General features: G+C 38.2%; 1 protein-coding gene across 1 annotated transcript in view; it reads left to right on the top strand.

The window, feature by feature from the left end:
• The window catches only part of TLN1 (talin 1), a gene marked incomplete in the record, with an annotated part of 895,533 nt that overhangs the window by 490,794 nt on the left and 377,744 nt on the right, over positions 1–26,995 (top strand). The window contains 3 exon segments of the mRNA XM_053700951.1: positions 9,185–9,304; positions 10,289–10,486; positions 17,549–17,688. Coding sequence (XP_053556926.1) covers positions 9,185–9,304; positions 10,289–10,486; positions 17,549–17,688 — 458 coding nt within the window.

Genomic DNA, 26,995 nt, shown 5'->3' with positions numbered 1-26,995 from the left:
ATACAGTAGTAATACTGTACAATAACACCAATAGTAAATAAAGTAATGTCACCTGCTGATACTGTAGTAATACTGTACAATAACACCAATAGTAAATAAAGTAATGTCACCTGCTGATGCTGTAGTAATACTGTACAATAACACCAATAGTTAATAAAGTAATGTCACCTGCTGATGCTGTAGGAATACTGTACAATAACACCAATAGTAAATAAAGTAATGTCACCTGCTGATGCTGTAGTAATACTGTACAATAACGCCAACAGTAAATAAAGTAATGTCACCTGCTGATGCTGTAGTAATACTGTACAATAACACCAATAGTAAATAAAGTAATGTCACCTGCTTATGCTGTAGTAATACTGTACAATAACACCAATAGTAAATATAGTAATGTCACCTGCTGATGCTGTAGTAATACTGTACAATAACAACAATAGAAAATATAGTAATGTCAACAGCTGATGCTATAGTAATACTGTACAATAACACTAATAGTAAATATAGTAATGTCACCTGCTGATGCTGTAGTAATACTGTACAATAACACCAATAGTATATAAAGTAATGTCACATGCTGATGCTATAGTAATACTGTACAATAACACCAATAGTAAATATAGTAATGTCACCTGCTGATGCTGTAGTTATACTGTACAATAACACTAATAGTAAATAAAGTAATGTCACCTGCTGATGCTGTAGTAATACTGTACAATTACACCAATAGTAAATAAAGTAATATCTGCTGATGCTGTAGTAATACTGTACATTAATACCAATATTAAATAAAGTAATGTCACCTGCTGATGCTGTAGTAATACTGTACAATAACACCAATAGTAAATAAAGTAATATCACCTGCTGATGCTGTAGTAATACTGTACAGTAACACCAATAGTAAATATAGTAATGTGTCACCTGCTGATGCTGTAGTTATACTTTACAATAACACCAATAGTAAATAAAGTAATGCCACCTGCTGATGCTGTAGTAATACTGTACAATAACACCAATAGTAAATAAAGTAATGTCACCTGCTGATGCTGTAGTAATACTGTACAATAACACCAATAGTAAATAAAGTAATGTCACCTGCTGATGCTGTAGTAATACTGTACAATAACACCAATAGTAAATAAAGTAATGTCACCTGCTGATGCTGTAGTAATACTGTACAATAACACCAATAGTAAATAAAGTAATGTCATCTGCTGATACAGTAGTAATACTGTACAATAACACCAATAGTAAATAAAGTAATGTCACCTGCTGATACTGTAGTGGTACTGTACACTAACACCAATAGTAAATAAAGTAATGTCACCTGCTGATGCTGTAGTAATACTGTACAATAACACCAATAGTAAATAAAGTAATGTCACCTGCTGATGCTGTAGTAATACTGTACAATAACACCAATAGTAAATCAAGTAATGTCACCTGCTGATGCTGTAGTAATACTGTACAATAACACCAATAGTAAATAAAGTAATGTCACCTGCTGATGCTGTAGTAATACTGTACAATAACACCAATAGTAAATAAAGTAATGTCACCTGCTGATGCTGTAGTAATACTGTACAATAACACCAATAGTAAATAAAGTAATGTCATCTGCTGATACAGTAGTAATACTGTACAATAACACCAATAGTAAATAAAGTAATGTCACCTGCTGATACTGTAGTGGTACTGTACACTAACACCAATAGTAAATAAAGTAATGTCACCTGCTGATGCTGTAGTAATACTGTACAATAACACCAATAGTAAATAAAGCAATGTCACCTGCTGATGTTGTAGTAATACTGTACAATAACACCAATAGTAAATAAAGTAATGTCATCTGCTGATACAGTAGTAATACTGTACAATAACACCAATAGTAAATAAAGTAATGTCACCTGCTGATGCTGTAGTAATACTGTACAATAACACCAATAGTAAATAAAGTAATATCACCTGCTGATGCTGTAGTAATACTGTACAATAACACCAATAGTAAATAAAGTAATGTCACCTGCTGATGCTGTAGTAATACTGTACAATAACACCAACAGTAAATAAAGTAATGTCACCTGCTGATGCTGTAGTAATACTGTACAATAACACCAACAGTAAATATAGCAATGTGTCACCTGCTGATGCTGTAGTAATACTGTACAATAACACCAATAGTTAATAAAGTAATGTCACCTGCTGATGCTGTAGTAATACTGTACAATATCACCAATAGTAAATAAAGTAATGCCACCTGCTGATGCTGTAGTAATACTGTACAATAACACCAATAGTAAATAAAGTAATGTCACCTGCTGATGCTGTAGTAATACTGTACAATAACACCAATAGTAAATAAAGTAATCACACCTGCTGATGCTGTAGTAATACTGTACAATAACACCAATAGTAAATAAAGTAATATCACCTGATGATGCTGTAGTAATACTGTACAATAACACCAATAGTAAATAAAGTAATCACACCTGCTGATGCTGTAGTAATACTGTACAATAACACCAATAGTAAATAAAGTAATATCACCTGATGATGCTGTAGTAATACTGTACAATAACACCAATAGTAAATAAAGTAATCACACCTGCTGATGCTGTACTAATACTGTACAATAACACCAATAGTAAATATAGTAATATCACCTGCTGATGCTGTAGTAATACTGTACAATAACACTAATAGTAAATAAAGTAATGTCACCTGCTGATGCTGTAGTAATATTGTACAGTAACACCAATAGTAAATATAGTAATGTGTCACCTGCTGATGCTGTAGTAATACTGTACAATAACACCAATAGTTAATAAAGTAATGTCACCTGCTGATGCTGTAGTAATACTTTACAATAACACCTATAGTAAATATAGTAATGTCACCTGCTGATGCTGTAGTAATACTGTACAATAACACCAATAGTAAATAAAGTAATGTCACCTGTTGATGCTGTAGTAATACTGTACAATAACACCAATAGTAAATAAAGTAATGTCATCTGCTGATACAGTAGTAATACTGTACAATAACACCAATAGTAAATAAAGTAATGTCACCTGCTGATACTGTAGTGATACTGTACACTAACACCAATAGTAAATAAAGTAATGTCACCTGCTGATGCTGTAGTAATACTGTACAATAACACCAATAGTAAATAAAGTAATGTCACCTGCTGATGCTGTAGTAATACTGTACAATAACACCTATAGTAAATATAGTAATGTCACCTGCTGATGCTGTAGTAATACTGTACAATAACACCAATAGTAAATATAGTAATGTGCCATCTGCTGACACTATACTAATACTGTACAATAACACCAATAGTAAATATAGTAATGTCACCTGCTGATGCTGTAGTAATACTGTACAATAACACCAATAGTAAATAAAGTAATGTCACCTGCTGATGCTGTAGTAATACTGTACAATAACACCAATAGTAAATAAAGTAATGTCACCTGCTGATGCTGTAGTAATACTGTACAATAACACCAATAGTAAATGTAGTAATGTGTCACCTGCTGATGCTGTTGTAATACTGTGCAATAACACCAATAGTTAATAAAGTAATGTCACCTGCTGATGCTGTAGTAATACTTTACAATAACACCAATAGTAAATAAAGTAATGTCACCTGCTGATGCTGTAGTAATACTGTACAATAACACCAATAGTAAATAAAGTAATGTCACCTGCTGATGTTGTAGTAATACTGTACAATAACACCAATAGTAAATAAAGTAATATCACCTGCTGATGCTGTAGTAATACTGTACAATAACACCAATAGTAAATAAAGTAATGTCATCTGCTGATACAGTAGTAATACTGTACAATAACACCAATAGTAAATAAAATAATCACACCTGCTGATGCTGTAGTAATACTGTACAATAACACCAATAGTAAATAAAGTAATATCACCTGCTGATGCTGTAGTAATACTGTACAATAACACCAATAGTAAATATAGTAATATCACCTGCTGATGCTGTAGTAATACTGTACAATAACACTAATAGTAAATAAAGTAATGTCACCTGCTGATGCTGTAGTAATATTGTACAGTAACACCAATAGTAAATATAGTAATGTCACCTGCTGATGCTGTAGTAATACTGTACAATAACACCAATAGTTAATAAAGTAATGTCACCTGCTGATGCTGTAGTAATACTGTACAATATCACCAATAGTAAATAAAGTAATGCCACCTGCTGATGCTGTAGTAATACTGTACAATAACACCAATAGTAAATAAAGTAATGTCACCTGCTGATGCTGTAGTAATACTGTACAATAACACCAATAGTAAATAAAGTAATCACACCTGCTGATGCTGTAGTAATACTGTACAATAACACCAATAGTAAATAAAGTAATATCACCTGATGATGCTGTAGTAATACTGTACAATAACACCAATAGTAAATAAAGTAATCACACCTGCTGATGCTGTAGTAATACTGTACAATAACACCAATAGTAAATAAAGTAATATCACCTGATGATGCTGTAGTAATACTGTACAATAACACCAATAGTAAATATAGTAATATCACCTGCTGATGCTGTAGTAATACTGTACAATAACACTAATAGTAAATAAAGTAATGTCACCTGCTGATGCTGTAGTAATATTGTACAGTAACACCAATAGTAAATATAGTAATGTGTCACCTGCTGATGCTGTAGTAATACTGTACAATAACACCAATAGTTAATAAAGTAATGTCACCTGCTGATGCTGTAGTAATACTTTACAATAACACCTATAGTAAATATAGTAATGTCACCTGCTGATGCTGTAGTAATACTGTACAATAACACCAATAGTAAATAAAGTAATGTCACCTGTTGATGCTGTAGTAATACTGTACAATAACACCAATAGTAAATAAAGTAATGTCATCTGCTGATACAGTAGTAATACTGTACAATAACACCAATAGTAAATAAAGTAATGTCACCTGCTGATACTGTAGTGATACTGTACACTAACACCAATAGTAAATAAAGTAATGTCACCTGCTGATGCTGTAGTAATACTGTACAATAACACCAATAGTAAATAAAGTAATGTCACCTGCTGATGCTGTAGTAATACTGTACAATAACACCTATAGTAAATATAGTAATGTCACCTGCTGATGCTGTAGTAATACTGTACAATAACACCAATAGTAAATATAGTAATGTGCCATCTGCTGACACTATACTAATACTGTACAATAACACCAATAGTAAATATAGTAATGTCACCTGCTGATGCTGTAGTAATACTGTACAATAACACCAATAGTAAATAAAGTAATGTCACCTGCTGATGCTGTAGTAATACTGTACAATAACACCAATAGTAAATAAAGTAATGTCACCTGCTGATGCTGTAGTAATACTGTACAATAACACCAATAGTAAATGTAGTAATGTGTCACCTGCTGATGCTGTTGTAATACTGTGCAATAACACCAATAGTTAATAAAGTAATGTCACCTGCTGATGCTGTAGTAATACTTTACAATAACACCAATAGTAAATAAAGTAATGTCACCTGCTGATGCTGTAGTAATACTGTACAATAACACCAATAGTAAATAAAGTAATGTCACCTGCTGATGTTGTAGTAATACTGTACAATAACACCAATAGTAAATAAAGTAATATCACCTGCTGATACTGTAGTAATACTGTACAATAACACCAATAGTAAATAAAGTAATGTCATCTGCTGATACAGTAGTAATACTGTACAATAACACCAATAGTAAATAAAATAATCACACCTGCTGATGCTGTAGTAATACTGTACAATAACACCAATAGTAAATAAAGTAATATCACCTGCTGATGCTGTAGTAATACTGTACAATAACACCAATAGTAAATATAGTAATATCACCTGCTGATGCTGTAGTAATACTGTACAATAACACTAATAGTAAATAAAGTAATGTCACCTGCTGATGCTGTAGTAATATTGTACAGTAACACCAATAGTAAATATAGTAATGTGTCACCTGCTGATGCTGTAGTAATACTGTACAATAACACCAACAGTTAATAAAGTAATGTCACCTGCTGATGCTGTAGTAATACTTTACAATAACACCTATAGTAAATATAGTAATGTCACCTGCTGATGCTGTAGTAATACTGTACAATAACACCAATAGTTAATAAAGTAATGTCACCTGCTGATGCTGTAGGAATACTGTACAATAACACCAATAGTAAATAAAGTAATGTCACCTGCTGATGCTGTAGTAATACTGTACAATAACACCAACAGTAAATAAAGTAATGTCACCTGCTGATGCTGTAGTAATACTGTACAATAACACCAATAGTAAATAAAGTAATGTCACCTGCTTATGCTGTAGTAATACTGTACAATAACACCAATAGTAAATATAGTAATGTCACCTGCTGATGCTGTAGTAATACTGTACAATAACAACAATAGAAAATATAGTAATGTCAACAGCTGATGCTATAGTAATACTGTACAATAACGCTAATAGTAAATATAGTAATGTCACGTGCTGATGCTGTAGTAATACTGTACAATAACACCAATAGTATATAAAGTAATGTCACATGCTGATGCTATAGTAATACTGTACAATAACACCAATAGTAAATATTGTAATGTCACCTGCTGATGCTGTAGTAATACTGTACAATAACACCAATAGTAAATATAGTAATGTCACCTGCTGATGCTGTAGTAATACTGTACAATAACACCAATAGTAAATAAAGTAATATCTGCTGATGCTGTAGTAATACTGTACAATAACACCAATAGTAAATATAGTAATGTCAACAGCTGATGCTATAGTAATACTGTACAATAACACCAATAGTATATAAAGTAATGTCACATGCTGATGCTATAGTAATACTGTACAATAACACCAATAGTAAATATTGTAATGTCACCTGCTGATGCTGTAGTAATACTGTACAATAACACCAATAGTAAATAAAGTAATGTCACCTGCTGATGCTGTAGTAATACTGTACAATAACACCAATAGTAAATGTAGTAATGTGTCACCTGCTGATGCTGTTGTAATACTGTGCAATAACACCAATAGTTAATAAAGTAATGTCACCTGCTGATGCTGTAGTAATACTTTACAATAACACCAATAGTAAATAAAGTAATGTCACCTGCTGATGCTGTAGTAATACTGTACAATAACACCAATAGTAAATAAAGTAATGTCACCTGCTGATGTTGTAGTAATACTGTACAATAACACCAATAGTAAATAAAGTAATATCACCTGCTGATGCTGTAGTAATACTGTACAATAACACCAATAGTAAATATAGTAATATCACCTGCTGATGCTGTAGTAATACTGTACAATAACACTAATAGTAAATAAAGTAATGTCACCTGCTGATGCTGTAGTAATATTGTACAGTAACACCAATAGTAAATATAGTAATGTGTCACCTGCTGATGCTGTAGTAATACTGTACAATAACACCAACAGTTAATAAAGTAATGTCACCTGCTGATGCTGTAGTAATACTTTACAATAACACCTATAGTAAATATAGTAATGTCACCTGCTGATGCTGTAGTAATACTGTACAATAACACCAATAGTTAATAAAGTAATGTCACCTGCTGATGCTGTAGGAATACTGTACAATAACACCAATAGTAAATAAAGTAATGTCACCTGCTGATGCTGTAGTAATACTGTACAATAACACCAACAGTAAATAAAGTAATGTCACCTGCTGATGCTGTAGTAATACTGTACAATAACACCAATAATAAATAAAGTAATGTCACCTGCTTATGCTGTAGTAATACTGTACAATAACACCAATAGTAAATATAGTAATGTCACCTGCTGATGCTGTAGTAATACTGTACAATAACAACAATAGAAAATATAGTAATGTCAACAGCTGATGCTATAGTAATACTGTACAATAACGCTAATAGTAAATATAGTAATTTCACGTGCTGATGCTGTAGTAATACTGTACAATAACACCAATAGTATATAAAGTAATGTCACATGCTGATGCTATAGTAATACTGTACAATAACACCAATAGTAAATAAAGTAATGTCACCTGCTGATGCTGTAGTAATACTGTACAATAACACCAATAGTAAATATAGTAATGTCACCTGCTGATGCTGTAGTAATACTGTACAATAACACCAATAGTAAATAAAGTAATATCTGCTGATGCTGTAGTAATACTGTACAATAACACCAATAGTAAATATAGTAATGTCAACAGCTGATGCTGTAGTAATACTGTACAATAACACCAATAGTAAATAAAGTAATGTCACCTGCTGATGCTGTAGTAATACTGTACAATAACACCAATAGTAAATAAAGTAATGTGCCACCTGCTGATGCTGTAGTAATACTGTACAATAACACCAATAGTAAATAAAGTAATGTGCCCAGCAGTACTGCCCTCCTGTACCCACTCACCCCGGCAGTACTGCCCTCCTGTACCCACTCACCCCGGCAGTACTGCCCTCCTGTACCCACTCACCCCGGCAGTACTACCCTCCTGTACCCACTCACCCCGGCAGTACTGCCCTCCTGTACCCACTCACCCCGGCAGTACTGCCCTCTTGTACCATCTCTCCCCAGCAGTACTGCCCTCTTTTACCCACTCTCCCCAGCAGTACTGCCCTCTTGTACCCACTCTCCCCAGCAGTACTGCCCTCTTGTACCCACTCTCCCCAGCAGTACTGCCCTCTTGTACCCACTCACCCCAGCAGTACTGCCCTCTTGTTCCCACTCACCCCAGTAGTACTGTCCTCTTGTCCCCACTCACCCCAGTAGTACTGTCCTCTTGTCCCCACTCACCCCAGTAGTACTGCCCTCTTGTCCCCACTCACCCCAACAGTACTGTCATTGTGTTAGAACTATAAAGTAACACTGTTAAATCAGATTGGCTAAGAACCTTGCGTGATGCCAAAGGGAAGAAATCTGTAGTGACAAGATTGATCCCAATTAAAAGATTTGCCAATGGCAGAGCAGTATTGCCATATTGTTACAATGAGGAATAAAACAAAAGTTTAATGGGATTTATGTGCTTTGATTTACACAACATACCTGTTTTATTGTTCCAGTACTATATATGCTTTATCCCTCGGTAGGTTGCTAAAGCAGTCTCGCAAGCCCTGAGTCGCTGCGTCGGCTGCCTGCCCGGGCAGAGAGATGTGGATGCCGCCATCAGGAGCATTGGGGAAGCCAGTAAAAGACTGCTAGCTGGATCGGTGAGATGATCTCCCCTCTCTGATTACTATTACTTTCCCTGCTCGCCCCTTGTGAACATCTGGTGCTGACTATTATCTTCTGTCTCTAATATTAATTGTGTGTAGTTATTATTATGAAAGCGAGTTTGGAGGAAGCATAGCTTAATGATCTCACACTGTTTGCCTGCCATAACAGTGGTAGAGTCGCAATAGTAAGTGCTAAAATTGCACTTTTGTGATTTACATGCAACGTTGTTCTGCAGTATCAGTTATAACTGGTCCCTATTGTCCTTCCCAGACCCATAAACTAAGGGGATCCCTAGACCACACAACCTGTCTTACACCCTCCCCCCAGGCACTCAGATGACAGGGCTTCCATACCTCAACCCCTCCACAGAACCTTAGACCACAGGGCCTGCATATCCCCCCTCCTTTCCTGACCCATATATCTCAGGGCTTCTGTAGCCTCCCCTCCAAAACCCTCTGGACATTTAGACCACAGAGCCCCCCCCCCCCCCCCTTGGCTCCCTATCAATAACTTTAGCTAGCATAATTTCCCTAGCCCTACTAGGACCCTTTGACCATAGGTTCTCTCTTCTTCTGTAACATAACCTATACTCTTGCACACTGCACTTGCCTGCATTCAAACTTCTCTGACTTCCTCTGAGACCAATGATACACCTGTACTGTGTCTCAAATTAACTTTCACATCCTGTTTAATTTTCTTGTTTCTTAGCCTCTTGCATACCTTTTGACCTTTTTCTTTTCTACCTTTATTTCGTCCTCCCCCTTTGGGTGCATCTCAAGTGACCTTCCTTTTTCATGGCATTTTGTGTCACTTGAGTATCTTATCTCTTAGTTGCTACAATTTCACTGCCTCAATGCCCTTCCCCCCTCCTATCCTAACATAGCTGCCCCCAGACTATTCTGTCATACCCTAAAAACTTTGACCTTCCTTCTGGGCTCCCCACTTGCCTACAGTGACATATTTCTCTGCTGCTTTAGTTCCCACCCAGCTCTAAGAATTTCCAGGAAGCCCAGTCTCAGCTCAACCAATCTGCCGCTGGTCTTAACCAGTCCGCCAATGAGCTGGTACAGGCCTCTCGGGGCACCCCACAGGATCTGGCTAGGGCTTCTGGGAAGTATGGCCATGACTTCAGTGATTTCCTTCAGGCCGGAGTGGAGATGGCAGGACAGGCACAGGTATGATCAGTGACTTACGGAAAGCATTGCTGCATTTCTTCCCTCTCTTAATGAATTAACTCCTGTTTTTCTTCCTAAGATAGGTAGAGTCCACGGTTTCATTCCTTACTGTTGGGAAATACAACACCTGGCCACCAGGAGGAGGCAAAGTCACCCAGCCAAAGGCTTAAATATCCCTTCCACTTCCTCATTAGCCCACTCATTATTTGCCTTTCGTCACGTTAGGAGGTGGCAGAGAAGTGTCAGAAGATTCGGAGAGTCCTGAAAAAGGGTATCTGCCCTTCGAGATAGGATTGGAGTTTTAAGTAGCCATGTCAACATCTCAGTGAGAGTATTCAGCTTCCAAGCAATCAGTTTTGACAAGTTTCACTGCCTGCTTTCTCTCACTCAAGTCCATGTCAGGAGCGCTGCTATAAGACTCTTCTGTTCCACAGCATGGATCCTGGAGGTAAGATTGTTTCAATTTTTACTCATAAAACACTATAACAGGGTCACAGTGTGGCTCCTTTATACCTTGATAGGATCCAGGGTTAATATCCTCTGACGGGGGTTTATTGAACAGTTGGGGTTAATTAATCAGTGTATTAAATATTTACATGCTGCTTTGTGTGATTTTTTTTCCTGGATTGATAGACTGTGTGTTTTTGGCTGGAACAAACAGGTTTCACTTGTAAGTTTCACTTTTGTTTTTGAATGTGTTGCACAGCTCCTATTACTTGTTGTACTTGTAATAACAGGGGGTGGTCTATGTTCATTTCCTCCATTCCAGCTGAGACTTGAACCTGAGGAGAGCGTTTCCTCTATTAACTGTCTTTGTCTAGGAGGTGGTTAGTGCCCCAGTCATTGGGAGTATAAAGGCAGATTTTTCTGTAATAAAATTTTTTATTTGTGTCCTTCTGTGGGAATAACCTGAGCTATGGAGGACTCTGGCATGTTAGAAGGTACTCCTTCTGTACTAAATAATACCTGTTTATATTGTGAGGAGGCCGTGGTTTTCCGCCCACTCAATTATGTTCCACATGCCTTATGCCTTAACACCGTTATAAAGTCTAAGTAGGGAGACAAGCCAGCTAAGGATCTTAGTCCCTCTGAGCCATCTACCTCTCAGGACTCGGCGTCCTGTGAGATTACTACCCTTGCTACATTATCCTCTCCACATGCAGTTCCCCACAGCACATCTAATCCTCCATCCGGAGAGGGCCATCTTCCTGCGGACTTTGAAGCGCAGTTACAAACGGCGGTGTCTGCAGCCCTTAGTGCATTACCTCGCTCTAACAAACACAAGAGAAAGGTTAAACATAGCTCTCCTAACCCATCTAAATATTTATTTTATTATGTCCCAGTTATCCGATGATGAGTTAACCTCTCTAGCTTCAGAGGGTGAACTTTCTGGGTCAGAGTCCTTACCATCTAAGCCTCCTGCTGCGGAGGAACCATCCTTTAATAAAAAATGCAAGTGCTCAATTTTAAATCTAATGGAGGTTCTGTCTACGTTAGAGGTTCCCGAAGGCCTCACTGCCTGAAGAACCTATGATACCTAAATTAGACAGTTTACAAAGACAGGAAAGTTCCTTTGACTTTTCTTGTGCCGGTTAAGATGGCGAACATTATTAAGAACAAATGGGAAATAATTGGTTCTTCCTTTTCCCCCTCGTCTACTTTTAAAAAGTTGTTCCCAGACTCTCAACTGGATTTGTGGGGCTCCATTCCTAAGGTGGATGATGCTATCTCTATGCTTGCTAAACATACTACTATACCTCTTGAGGATAGTTCTTCGTTCAGAGAGCAGATGGATTGAAAATGGAAACTTTTCTGAGAAAGATGTTTCAACATACAGGTTTTTTGTTTCAACCGGCGGCTTTGCGGTCCTAGCCCGCCGGACGCTCTGGTTGAAGTCTTGGTCTGCAGATATGACTTCTAAGTCCAGACTCCTTTCTCTTCCCTTCAAGGGAAAGATTTTATTTGGTTCAGGCTTGGACTCCATTATTTCTATGGTTACCGGAGGCAAGGGTGCCTTCCTACCGCAAGATAAGAAGGCGGCTAAGGGACGAAAATCTTCTAATTTCCATTCCTTTCGTTCTGACAAATCCCAGCGACAACAATCCTCCAAGCCCGAGCAACCCAAGAGTACTTGGAAGCTGGCTCAGTCCTGGAATAATTCCAAACAGAATAAGAATCCCGCCGAAAACAAATCGGCATGAAGGGGCGGCCCCCGATCAGCGATCGGATCGTGGAGAGGGCAGACTGTCTCTCTTTTCAGACGCCTGGTTCAAGGACGTACAGGATCTGATGGTCCTGGAGGTGGTATCTCAGGGATACAAGATAGGCTTCAAATCTCATTCAACAAGGGTCAAATTCCTTCTCTCAGATAAGTCGACCAGAAAAGAGGGATGCCTTTCTAGGGTGCAATCAGGATCTATCCGCCTTAGTAGTTGTCGTCCCGTTGCCTATCAAAGAAAGAGGTTTGGGGTTTTGTTTCAAACCTTTCCGTGGTCCCAAAGAAGGAGGAAACTTTCCGCCCAATTCTGGACCTAAAGTGCTTAAACAAATTTCTCAGTGTCCCTTACTTTAAGATGGAGACAATAAGGTCCATCCTTCCTTTAAGTCAGGAAGGCCAGTTTATGACCACTATAGATCTGAAGGACGCTTACCTTCATGTTTCAATCCACAATGAACACTTTCAGTTCCTGAGGTTCCTGGACAAGCACATCCAGTTCATTGCCCTTCCGTTTGGCCTAGCTACTGCTCCAGAAATCTTTACAAAGGTTCTGGGTGCTCTTCTAGCCATTGCCAGAACTCAGAGTATTGCAGTAGCCCCATACTTGGACGATATTCTGGTGCAAGCACCATCCTTTCGTCTTGCAGAATAATTCTTGGAGTCTCTTCTCAGTCTCACATGGATGGAAGATAAACTTAGAAAAGAGTTATCTTATCCCAAGTACCAGGGTGGAATTCCTGGGTACTATAAAACACTTCATATTCATGTGGATTTTTTTAACAGACCAGAGACGTTGCATGCTAACTTCGGCATGTCTTGCCCTCCGGACCTCCTTGAGTCCCTCTATGGTTCAGTGTATATAGGTGATTGGTCTCATGATGCCCTGCATAGACATCATTACTTTTGCCAGGTTCCGTCTCATACCTTTACAACTGTGCATGCTGAGGCAGTGGAACGGCGATAATTTAGACCTGTCTCAAAAGATTGTATTAGAGAGCCGGTCGAGAGAATCTCTCTCTTGGTGGCTCTGTCCAGATTATATGTCCCGAGGGACATGCTTCTTAAGACCATCATGGGAGATTGTGACTACAGACGCAAGCCTATCCGGATGGGGAGCTGTTTGGGGTGCCAGGAAGGCACAGGGGTTGTGGACTCAGGAGGAGTCCTCCCTCCCTATCAATATTTTGGAACCACTGTTCACTCTAAGGTGCGCGGCTGCGTTGCCGCGCACCTTCCCTTCTGGTGTAGCGCAGGCAGAATATCAGGCCGTGCAGCACCTGCTGTGAGCAGAAGCAGAGAGAGGAAAATGCCTGTAGAACTAATTTGCCAAGTGCTGCCTGCACTGCACATTGGACCCAGCAATCTGTCACTCATCTAGCCTGATTCTGTGTTCCTGTCAGGGCCGGCGCCTGTGTAAGGCAGACTAGGCAGGGGGTGGCGGATCTGCCTGGCTGCCGACATTGACAAATCTTCTTTCAGGGCACTGAAGGCAGACTGCCGCTTGCTCGCTGAGTCCTAAATCCTAACCTACCTGGCTGTCTTTAGTTGTCTCAGTCGTCGGTCTCACTCTGACTCAGACAACTAAGGAACAGACAGGTAGTAGATAGGTAGATGGGGTCGGTCGGACCATCTGTGGGGTCAGTGGCACGCTCACACCGGGTAAGTATAGTAGTCAGTCACTGGGTGGGATATGGCTGGGATTGACAGGCACGGTCAGTTATTAGGTGATTTCAGACTCAGTAGATAGGTAGATGGGGTCGGTCGGACTGTCCGCGGGGTCAGTGCTCACACTGGGTAAGTATAGTAGTCAGTCACTGGGTGGGATATGGCTGGGATTGACAGGCACACACGGTCAGCAGTTAGGTGAGGTCAGACTCAGAGCGTCTCAGCGTCATTGAAAGAAGACTGCTGCGCGGCATGCGCCTGCTTCCGCTTGCTCTATACCTAATCACTGTTCTGTGGCTGTGTGTCTCACAGTCTCTGTGGCCTGCATGATGCCACTTGCATTTACGGTACCAACTACCTGCTGTTGGAAATTGCGGCCAGTGTGGAGAGGACTGGGTTGCGCTCTCCTTACTGTGACAGTGTGATGGCAGGCTGCTGAAGTGCAGTAATCCTGATTCCTGGCTGGCAGCATGATTTTTAGGGCTGCTCCCCCACGAGTCCCTCCCTAGCAAGATTCAGAAGGAGAAGGTAACTAACAGTCTAAACTCACATAATAGCTCTCAGTCCCAACCTACTAAACTTATATGCTCAGTCTGTTTCACCAAATTTTGTGTGTTATATATATATATCTATATACAGTGTGTGTGTATATATATATATATATATATATATATATATATATACACATATGTATGTGTGTATGTATATATATATATATATATATATATATATATATATAATGTGTGTGTGTGTGTGTGTATATATATATATATATATATATATATATATATATATATATATATATATATATATATATATATAATTGAATGTTAATGTTTTCAATCCTTCTCAAGTTTAATTGTGTACATATATATATATATATATATATATATATATATATATCCACATACATACATCTATATATATATATATATATATATATATATATATATAGTGCCGCATACAAGCGGTATCAAGCCCGCACACAGAAAAAAATAATTGCACGCACGGAAAAAAAATTAGAGGGAACATTGTTTGGAACTACAGGCAATCTTCAAGGCCTTGAAGGCTTGGCCACTTCTGAGTTTGTCCCAGTTTATCAGATTCCAATCAGACAATATAACCTTGGTGGCTTACATCAACCATCAAGGGGGAACGAGAAGTTCCTTGGCAATGAAGGAAGTATCTCAGATTCTGGAGTGTGCGGTGGCCCACAGCTGTTCGCTGTCAGCGATCCACACTCCGGGTGTGGACAACTGGGAATCAGATTTTCTTTGCAGGCAATCCTTGCATCCAGGGGAATGGTCTCTCCATCCCGAGGTGTTTGCAGAGATATGCAGCAAGTGGGGGATACCAGGGATAGATCTCATGGCGTCCCGTCTCAATACCAAGCTACCCAAGGTATGGGTCGAGGGATGCCAAAGCGCATATAATAGATGCACTAGCAGTGCCCTGGAGGTTCAAACTCATATCTTTTTCCTCCATTACCGCTTCTTCCTCGAGTGGTGGCCTGCATCAAGCAGGAGCAGGTATCAGTAATCCTGATTGCTCCATCGTGGCTGCGAAGAATGTGGTTCGCGGATCTAGTGGGGATGTCCTCATCTCCGCGGAAGTGACCTTGTCGTGGAGACCTGATAATACAAGGTCCATTTGTTAATCAAAAGCTAGATTGTCTGATACTGACTTCATCGGGATTGAATGCTTAGTCTTTGCCAAGAGAGGTTTCTCTGAAAGTGTCATTGATACTCTTATTCAAGCTTGTAAACCAATTACTCGGCATATCTACCACAAGGTGTGGAGGACCTACTTATTCTGGTGTGAAAAGCGTGGTTTTTCCTGGCGCAGAGTTAAGGATGCCAGGATCTAATCTTTTCTCCAGGATGGGCTGGAGAAGGGCCTTTCTGCTAGTTCCCTGAGAGGACAGATTTCGGCCCTGTCGGTTTTATTGCACATGAGACTGGCTGAGCTTCCAGACATGCAGTCCTTTGTTAAGGCTCTGATTAGGATCAGACCTGTGTTTAGATCTGGGGCTCCTCCTTGGAGCCTAAATCTGTTCTAAGGGTTTTGCAACAGTTTTCGTTTGAGCCTCTGCATTCCGTTGACATTAAATTATTATCTTGGAAGGTTCTCTTTTCATTGTCTATTGCCTTTGTGCGCAGAGTTTCTGAGACCTGTGCTTTGCAATGTGAGCCCCCTTGTCTGATTTTTTATGCAGATAAGGCAGTTTTACGTACTAAATTAGGGTTTCTTCCTAAGGTTGTGTCAGAACGCAACATCAATCAGGAGATTGTGGTTCCTTCCTTGTGTCCTAATCCTCTATCAAAGGAACACTTACTTAACAATTTGGATGTGGTTTGCGCCTTAAAGTTCTATCTTCAGACTACTAAGGAGTTTAGACAATCTTATTTGTTTGTTGTCTATTCGGGGAAGCGTATGGTGCAGAAGGCTTCTTTGACTTCCCTATCTTTTTGGTTAAGGAGTGTCATCTTCTTAGTTTACGAGACAGCGGGACATCATGCTCATGAGAGGATAACGGCTCATTCCACTAGAACAGTGGCTTCCTCTTGGGCCTTTATAAACGAGGCCTCTATGGATCAGATTTGTAAGGCTACCTGGTCCTCCTTACATACTTTTAAATTTTTTTACATATTTTATGTTTTTGCTTCGACTGAAGCAGCTTTCGGGAGAAAAGTTTTGCAGGCTGTGTTGCCTTCAGAATAGGGTCCACCTCTTCCTTTTTGTTCCCTCCCATTATTCATTCAGTGTCCTCTGGAGCTTGGGTATAGTTTTCCCAACAGTAAGGAATGAAGCCGTGGACTCTCCCTATCTTAGGAAGGAAAACCTAATTTATGCTTACCAGATAAATTCCTTTCCTTCCGGATAGGGAGAGTCCACGGCCCCTGCCCATTTTTTTCTTGTCTATGGGCGGTCCCCTATTATTTATTTTATTCTTCTGGCACCATTTATACCCTAATGTTTCTACTACTTGTCCTTGTTCCCTCGGCAGAATGACTGGCGTAATGAGGAAGTGGGAGTGATAGTTAAGCCTTGGGTGTCTTTGCCTCCTCCTGGTGGCCAGGTTTTGCATTTCCCAACAATAAGGAATAAAGCAGTGGACTCTCCCTATCCGGAAGGAAAGGAATTTATCTGGTAAGCATAAATTATGTTTTTTTTAATAGAATAAAGAGGATCAGGCCCAGGTTGTCTCAAACTTGAAGAGCATCTCCTTATCCTCCAGCAAGTTACTCCTGGCAGCTAAAGCCCTCTCGGCAGATCCAGCAGCACCCAACCTGAAGAGCCAATTGGCAGCCGCCGCAAGGTACAGTATTTTGCAAGTGGCCTGAGCCCGGACCCCATAAAGAGACATAATCGCACATAGAGTGGTCTCACTAATAATGCTTTTATTCAATATTTACAGTGTTTACTGCAAGTCTATTATGCATGGATGATTAGTAGTCATAGGCTAGTGTATAATTACAGGTTTACTGTGTGAGCACTAAGTATAAGATGTGCAGATGATTAGTAGTCACAGGCTAGTGTATAATTACAGATTTACTGTGTGAGCACTAAGTATAACATGCAGATGATTAGTAGTCACAGGCTAGTGTATAATTACAGATTTACTGTGTGAGCACTAAGTATAAGATGTGCAGATGATTAGTAGTCATAGGCTAGTGTGTAATTACAGATTTACTGTGTGAGCACTAAGTATAAGATGTGCAGATGATTAGTAGTCACAGGCTAGTGTATAATTACAGATTTACTGTGTGAGCACTAAGTATAAGATGTGCAGATGATTAGTAGTCACAGGCTAGTGTATAATTACAGATTTACTGTGTGAGCACTAAGTATAAGATGTGCAGATGATTAGTAGTCACAGGCTAGTGTGTAATTACAGATTTACTGTGTGAGCGCTAAGTATAAGATGTGCAGATGATTAGTAGTCACAGGCTAGTGTATAATTACAGATTTACTGTGTGAGCACTAAGTATAAGATGTGCAGATGATTAGTAGTCATAGGCTAGTGTATAATTACAGATTTACTGTGTGAGCACTAAGTATAACATGCAGATGATTAGTAGTCACAGGCTAGTGTATAATTACAGATTTACTGTGTGAGCACTAAGTATAAGATGTGCAGATGATTAGTAGTCACAGGCTAGTGTGTAATTACAGATTTACTGTGTGAGCACTAAGTATAAGATGTGCAGATGATTAGTAGTCACAGGCTAGTGTATAATTACAGATTTACTGTGTGAGCACTAAGTATAAGATGTGCAGATGATTAGTAGTCATAGGCTAGTGTATAATTACAGATTTACAGTGTTTACTGCAAGTCTATTATGCATGGATGATTAGTAGTCACAGGCTAGTGTATAATTACAGGTTTACTGTGTGAGCACTAAGTATAAGATGTGCAGATGATTAGTAGTCACAGGCTAGTGTATAATTACAGATTTACTGTGTGAGCACTAAGTATAAGATGTGCAGATGATTAGTAGTCACAGGCTTGTGTATAATTACAGATTTACTGTGTGAGCACTAAGTATAAGATGTGCAGATGATTAGTAGTCACAGGCTAGTGTGTAATTACAGATTTACTGTGTGAGCACTAAGTATAAGATGTGCAGATGATTAGTAGTCACAGGCTAGTGTATAGTTACAGATTTACTGTGTGAGCGCTAAGTATAAGATGTGCAGATGATTAGTAGTCACAGGCTAGTGTATAATTACAGATTTACTGTGTGAGCGCTAAGTATAAGATGTGCAGATGATTAGTAGTCACAGGCTAGTGTATAATTACAGATTTACTGTGTGAGCACTAAGTATAAGATGTGCAGATGATTAGTAGTCATAGGCTAGTGTATAATTACAGGTTTACTGTGTGAGCACTAAGTATAAGATGTGCAGATGATTAGTAGTCACAGGCTAGTGTGTAATTACAGATTTACTGTGTGAGCACTAAGTATAAGATGTGCAGATGATTAGTAGTCATAGGCTAGTGTATAATTACAGATTTACTGTGTGAGCACTAAGTATAAGATGTGCAGATGATTAGTAGTCACAGGCTAGAGTATAATTACAGATTTACTGTGTGAGCGCTAAGTATAAGATGTGCAGATGATTAGTAGTCATAGGCTAGTGTATAATTACAGGTTTACTGTGTGAGCACTAAGTATAAGATGTGCAGATGATTAGTAGTCACAGGCTAGTGTATAATTACAGATTTACTGTGTGAGCACTAAGTATAAGATGTGCAGATGATTAGTAGTCACAGGCTAGTGTGTAATTACAGATTTACTGTGTGAGCACTAAGTATAAGATGTGCAGATGATTAGTAGTCACAGGCTAGTGTATAATTACAGATTTACTGTGTGAGCACTAAGTATAACATGCAGATGATTAGTAGTCACAGGCTAGTGTATAATTACAGATTTACTGTGTGAGCACTAAGTATAAGATGTGCAGATGATTAGTAGTCACAGGCTAGTGTATAATTACAGATTTACTGTGTGAGCACTAAGTATAACATGCAGATGATTAGTAGTCACAGGCTAGTGTATAATTACAGATTTACTGTGTGAGCACTAAGTATAAGATGTGCAGATGATTAGTAGTCATAGGCTAGTGTATAATTACAGATTTACTGTTTGAGCGCTAAGTATAAGATGTGCAGATGATTAGTAGTCACAGGCTAGTGTATAATTACAGATTTACTGTGTGAGCGCTAAGTATAAGATGTGCAGATGATTAGTAGTCACAGGCTAGTGTATAATTACAGATTTACTGTGTGAGCGCTAAGTATAAGATGTGCAGATGATTAGTAGTCACAGGCTAGTGTGTAATTACAGATTTACTGTGTGAGCACTAAGTATAAGATGTGCAGATGATTAGTAGTCACAGGCTAGTGTATAATTTCAGATTTACTGTGTGAGCACTAAGTATAAGATGTGCAGATGATTAGTAGTCACAGGCTAGTGTGTAATTACAGATTTACTGTGTGAGCACTAAGTATAAGATGTGCAGATGATTAGTAGTCACAGGCTAGTGTGTAATTACAGATTTACTGTGTGAGCACTAAGTATAAGATGTGCAGATGATTAGTAGTCACAGGCTAGTGTATAATTACAGATTTACTGTGTGAGCACTAAGTATAAGATGTGCAGATGATTAGTAGTCATAGGCTAGTGTATAATTACAGATTTACTGTGTGAGCACTAAGTATAAGATGTGCAGATGATTAGTAGTCACAGGCTAGTGTGTAATTACAGATTTACTGTGTGAGCACTAAGTATAAGATGTGCAGATGATTAGTAGTCATAGGCTAGTGTATAATTACAGATTTACTGTGTGAGCACTAAGTATAAGATGTGCAGATGATTAGTAGTTATAGGCTAGTGTATAATTACAGATTTACTGTGTGAGCGCCAAGTATAACGTGCAGATGATTAGTAGTCACAGGCTAGTGTATAATTACAGGTTTACTGTGTGAGCACTAAGTATAAGATGTGCAGATGATTAGTAGTCACAGGCTAGTGTATAATTTCAGATTTACTGTGTGAGCACTAAGTATAAGATGTGCAGATGATTAGTAGTCACAGGCTAGTGTGTAATTACAGATTTACTGTGTGAGCACTAAGTATAAGATGTGCAGATGATTAGTAGTCACAGGCTAGTGTATAATTTCAGATTTACTGTGTGAGCACTAAGTATAAGATGTGCAGATGATTAGTAGTCACAGGCTAGTGTGTAATTACAGATTTACTGTGTGAGCACTAAGTATAAGATGTGCAGATGATTAGTAGTCACAGGCTAGTGTATAATTACAGATTTACTGTGTGAGCACTAAGTATAAGATGTGCAGATGATTAGTAGTCATAGGCTAGTGTATAATTACAGATTTACTGTGTGAGCACTAAGTATAAGATGTGCAGATGATTAGTAGTCACAGGCTAGTGTGTAATTACAGATTTACTGTGTGAGCACTAAGTATAAGATGTGCAGATGATTAGTAGTCATAGGCTAGTGTATAATTACAGATTTACTGTGTGAGCGCCAAGTATAACGTGCAGATGATTAGTAGTCACAGGCTAGTGTATAATTACAGGTTTACTGTGTGAGCACTAAGTATAAGATGTGCAGATGATTAGTAGTCACAGGCTAGTGTATAATTACAGATTTACTGTGTGAGCACTAAGTATAACATGCAGATGATTAGTAGTCACAGGCTAGTGTATAATTACAGATTTACTGTGTGAGCACTAAGTATAAGATGTGCAGATGATTAGTAGTCATAGGCTAGTGTATAATTACAGATTTACTGTGTGAGCACTAAGTATAAGATGTGCAGATGATTAGTAGTCACAGGCTAGTGTATAATTACAGATTTACTGTGTGAGCGCTAAGTATAAGATGTGCAGATGATTAGTAGTCACAGGCTAGTGTATAATTACAGATTTACTGTGTGAGCACTAAGTATAAGATGTGCAGATGATTAGTAGTCACAGGCTAGTGTATAATTACAGATTTACTGTGTGAGCGCTAAGTATAAGATGTGCAGATGATTAGTAGTCACAGGCTAGTGTATAATTTCAGATTTACTGTGTGAGCACTAAGTATAAGATGTGCAGATGATTAGTAGTCACAGGCTAGTGTGTAATTACAGATTTACTGTGTGAGCACTAAGTATAAGATGTGCAGATGATTAGTAGTCACAGGCTAGTGTATAATTACAGATTTACTGTGTGAGCGCTAAGTATAACATGTGCAGATGATTAGTAGTCACAGGCTAGTGTATAATTACAGATTTACTGTGTGAGCACTAAGTATAAGATGTGCAGATGATTAGTAGTCACAGGCTAGTGTATAATTACAGATTTACTGTGTGAGCACTAAGTATAAGATGTGCAGATGATTAGTAGTCACAGGCTAGTGTGTAATTACAGATTTACTGTGTGAGCACTAAGTATAAGATGTGCAGATGATTAGTAGTCACAGGCTAGTGTATAATTACAGATTTACTGTGTGAGCACTAAGTATAAGATGTGCAGATGATTAGTAGTTATAGGCTAGTGTGTAATTACAGATTTACTGTGTGAGCGCTAAGTATAAGATGTGCAGATGATTAGTAGTCACAGGCTAGTGTATAATTACAGATTTACTGTGTGAGCACTAAGTATAAGATGTGCAGATGATTAGTAGTCACAGGCTAGTGTATAATTACAGATTTACTGTGTGAGCACTAAGTATAAGATGTGCAGATGATTAGTAGTCATAGGCTAGTGTATAATTACAGATTTACTGTGTGAGCGCTAAGTATAAGATGTGCAGATGATTAGTAGTTATAGGCTAGTGTGTAATTACAGATTTACTGTGTGAGCACTAAGTATAAGATGTGCAGATGATTAGTAGTCACAGGCTAGTGTATAATTACAGATTTACTGTGTGAGCACTAAGTATAAGATGTGCAGATGATTAGTAGTCACAGGCTAGTGTATAATTACAGATTTACTGTGTGAGCGCTAAGTATAAGATGTGCAGATGATTAGTAGTTACAGGCTAGTGTGTAATTACAGATTTACTGTGTGAGCACTAAGTATAAGATGTGCAGATGATTAGTAGTCACAGGCTAGTGTATAATTACAGATTTACTGTGTGAGCACTAAGTATAAGATGTGCAGATGATTAGTAGTCACAGGCTAGTGTATAATTACAGATTTACTGTGTGAGCGCTAAGTATAAGATGTGCAGATGATTAGTAGTTACAGGCTAGTGTGTAATTACAGATTTACTGTGTGAGCACTAAGTATAAGATGTGCAGATGATTAGTAGTCACAGGCTAGTGTATAATTACAGATTTACTGTGTGAGCACTAAGTATAAGATGTGCAGATGATTAGTAGTCATAGGCTAGTGTATAATTACAGATTTACTGTGTGAGCGCCAAGTATAACGTGCAGATGATTAGTAGTCACAGGCTAGTGTATAATTACAGGTTTACTGTGTGAGCACTAAGTATAAGATGTGCAGATGATTAGTAGTCACAGGCTAGTGTATAATTACAGATTTACAGTGTTTACTGCAAGTCTATTATGCATGGATGATTAGTAGTCATAGGCTAGTGTATAATTACAGGTTTACTGTGTGAGCGCTAAGTATAAGATGTGCAGATGATTAGTAGTCACAGGCTAGTGTATAATTACAGATTTACTGTGTGAGCACTAAGTATAAGATGTGCAGATGATTAGTAGTCATAGGCTAGTGTATAATTACAGATTTACTGTGTGAGCACTAAGTATAACGTGCAGATGATTAGTAGTCACAGGCTAGTGTATAATTACAGATTTACTGTGTGAGCACTAAGTATAAGATGTGCAGATGATTAGTAGTCACAGGCTAGTGTATAATTACAGATTTACTGTGTGAGCGCTAAGTATAACGTGCAGATGATTAGTAGTCACAGGCTAGTGTATAATTACAGATTTACTGTGTGAGCACTAAGTATAAGATGTGCAGATGATTAGTAGTCACAGGCTAGTGTATAATTACATATTTACTGTGTGAGCACTAAGTATAACATGCAGATGATTAGTAGTCACAGGCTAGTGTATAGTTACAGATTTACTGTGTGAGCACTAAGTATAAGATGTGCAGATGATTAGTAGTCATAGGCTAGTGTATAATTACAGATTTACTGTGTGAGCACTAAGTATAAGATGTGCAGATGATTAGTAGTCATAGGCTAGTGTATAATTACAGATTTACTGTGTGAGCGCTAAGTATAAGATGTGCAGATGATTAGTAGTCACAGGCTAGTGTATAATTACAGATTTACTGTGTGAGCACTAAGTATAAGATGTGCAGATGATTAGTAGTCACAGGCTAGTGTATAATTACAGATTTACTGTGTGAGCACTAAGTATAAGATGTGCAGATGATTAGTAGTCATAGGCTAGTGTATAATTTCAGATTTACTGTTTGAGCGCTAAGTATAAGATGTGCAGATGATTAGTAGTCACAGGCTAGTGTATAATTACAGATTTACTGTGTGAGCACTAAGTATAAGATGTGCAGATGATTAGTAGTCACAGGCTAGTGTGTAATTACAGATTTACTGTGTGAGCGCTAAGTATAAGATGTGCAGATGATTAGTAGTCATAGGCTAGTGTATAATTACAGATTTACTGTGTGAGCACTAAGTATAAGATGTGCAGATGATTAGTAGTCACAGGCTAGTGTATAATTACAGATTTACTGTGTGAGCACTAAGTATAAGATGTGCAGATGATTAGTAGTCACAGGCTAGTGTGTAATTACAGATTTACTGTGTGAGCACTAAGTATAAGATGTGCAGATGATTAGTAGTCACAGGCTAGTGTATAATTACAGATTTACTGTGTGAGCGCTAAGTATAAGATGTGCAGATGATTAGTAGTTATAGGCTAGTGTGTAATTACAGATTTACTGTGTGAGCACTAAGTATAAGATGTGCAGATGATTAGTAGTCACAGGCTAGTGTATAATTACAGATTTACTGTGTGAGCACTAAGTATAAGATGTGCAGATGATTAGTAGTCACAGGCTAGTGTATAATTACAGATTTACTGTGTGAGCGCTAAGTATAAGATGTGCAGATGATTAGTAGTTACAGGCTAGTGTGTAATTACAGATTTACTGTGTGAGCACTAAGTATAAGATGTGCAGATGATTAGTAGTCACAGGCTAGTGTATAATTACAGATTTACTGTGTGAGCACTAAGTATAAGATGTGCAGATGATTAGTAGTCACAGGCTAGTGTATAATTACAGATTTACTGTGTGAGCGCTAAGTATAAGATGTGCAGATGATTAGTAGTTACAGGCTAGTGTATAATTACAGATTTACTGTGTGAGCACTAAGTATAAGATGTGCAGATGATTAGTAGTCACAGGCTAGTGTGTAATTACAGATTTACTGTGTGAGCACTAAGTATAAGATGTGCAGATGATTAGTAGTCACAGGCTAGTGTATAATTACAGATTTACTGTGTGAGCGCTAAGTATAAGATGTGCAGATGATTAGTAGTCACAGGCTAGTGTATAATTACAGATTTACTGTGTGAGCACTAAGTATAAGATGTGCAGATGATTAGTAGTCACAGGCTAGTGTATAATTACAGATTTACTGTGTGAGCACTAAGTATAAGATGTGCAGATGATTAGTAGTCACAGGCTAGTGTATAATTACAGATTTACTGTGTGAGCGCTAAGTATAAGATGTGCAGATGATTAGTAGTTACAGGCTAGTGTGTAATTACAGATTTACTGTGTGAGCACTAAGTATAAGATGTGCAGATGATTAGTAGTCACAGGCTAGTGTATAATTACAGATTTACTGTGTGAGCACTAAGTATAAGATGTGCAGATGATTAGTAGTCACAGGCTAGTGTATAATTTCAGATTTACTGTGTGAGCACTAAGTATAAGATGTGCAGATGATTAGTAGTCACAGGCTAGTGTATAATTACAGATTTACTGTGTGAGCGCTAAGTATAACGTGCAGATGATTAGTAGTCACAGGCTAGTGTATAATTACAGATTTACTGTGTGAGCACTAAGTATAAGATGTGCAGATGATTAGTAGTCATAGGCTAGTGTATAATTACAGATTTACTGTGTGAGCACTAAGTATAAGATGTGCAGATGATTAGTAGTCACAGGCTAGTGTATAATTACAGATTTACTGTGTGAGCGCTAAGTATAAGATGTGCAGATGATTAGTGTTATGTTCTGTGTGTAGTCAGGATTAGAACACTCAGTTGTGTGCTGTTACCTTGTGTCTGATGTCTCTTGCACATATCACTGAGACTCTGCAGCAGGAACTTTAGATAACTTTTATTCAGCTACAACCACATGGCTTATTCACTAGCAGGTTCCATCAGTAAAACTAACATGGCTTCTGATGATGTCACAGAGACCCAGACACACCCAGGGGGTGTGGTGAGCTGAGCTTAAAGCTGCAGCACTTCTAACGTATAATGATAAAACAAGGTTAGTGCAAAGATACAGTAAACGCTGCAGCAATCTTAACATCCCCTTTTTTCTAAAAAAAAAAAATATATATAAAAAATAAATAAAAAAAAAGAACAGACAGTGGATAATATTGTAACATACAACAAGTAACCAAACCATACACTTGAACTTAGAACAGTTTATCTTTATAGTCTCTGCACAAGACCTAGGGCGCATCCTAGATTTTAGTCACAGTTATGTTTTCTGCGATAAGTCCGCCTTCGGATTAGGTCATTCCTTGCTGAATAATCTCTCACTGAATCCTCACATTGCCATCTAGAAGGTGGCCTTCTGTGTCTAGAGGGCCGTAGAGTATTTGGTTCAGGAGAAATTGTCTGTGGAGGAGTACCCAACGGTTGTTGATCACCTGTGATATTTTGTTGTTGGACAGAATCATTCTCAGGTTGATCTGTTTCAGTTGTGTTCATTGTATTTTCATCCTCAGAAGACTCAGGTGGGCACCACACTCCATGCCAGATATCCCCACCATCTGAATCATTTGATATTTGTGTAGCTGGTTGAGATCTATGTCTCATTTGTTCTACATGGCGGGAAACTGTACCGCCAGCTTGTAGT

This window comes from Bombina bombina, chromosome 2, assembly GCF_027579735.1.
Source record: "Bombina bombina isolate aBomBom1 chromosome 2, aBomBom1.pri, whole genome shotgun sequence".
Lineage (NCBI taxonomy): Eukaryota > Metazoa > Chordata > Amphibia > Anura > Bombinatoridae > Bombina > Bombina bombina.
Note: the sequence above shows the minus strand (reverse complement) of the source record. Positions and strands in the feature narration are given on the sequence as shown.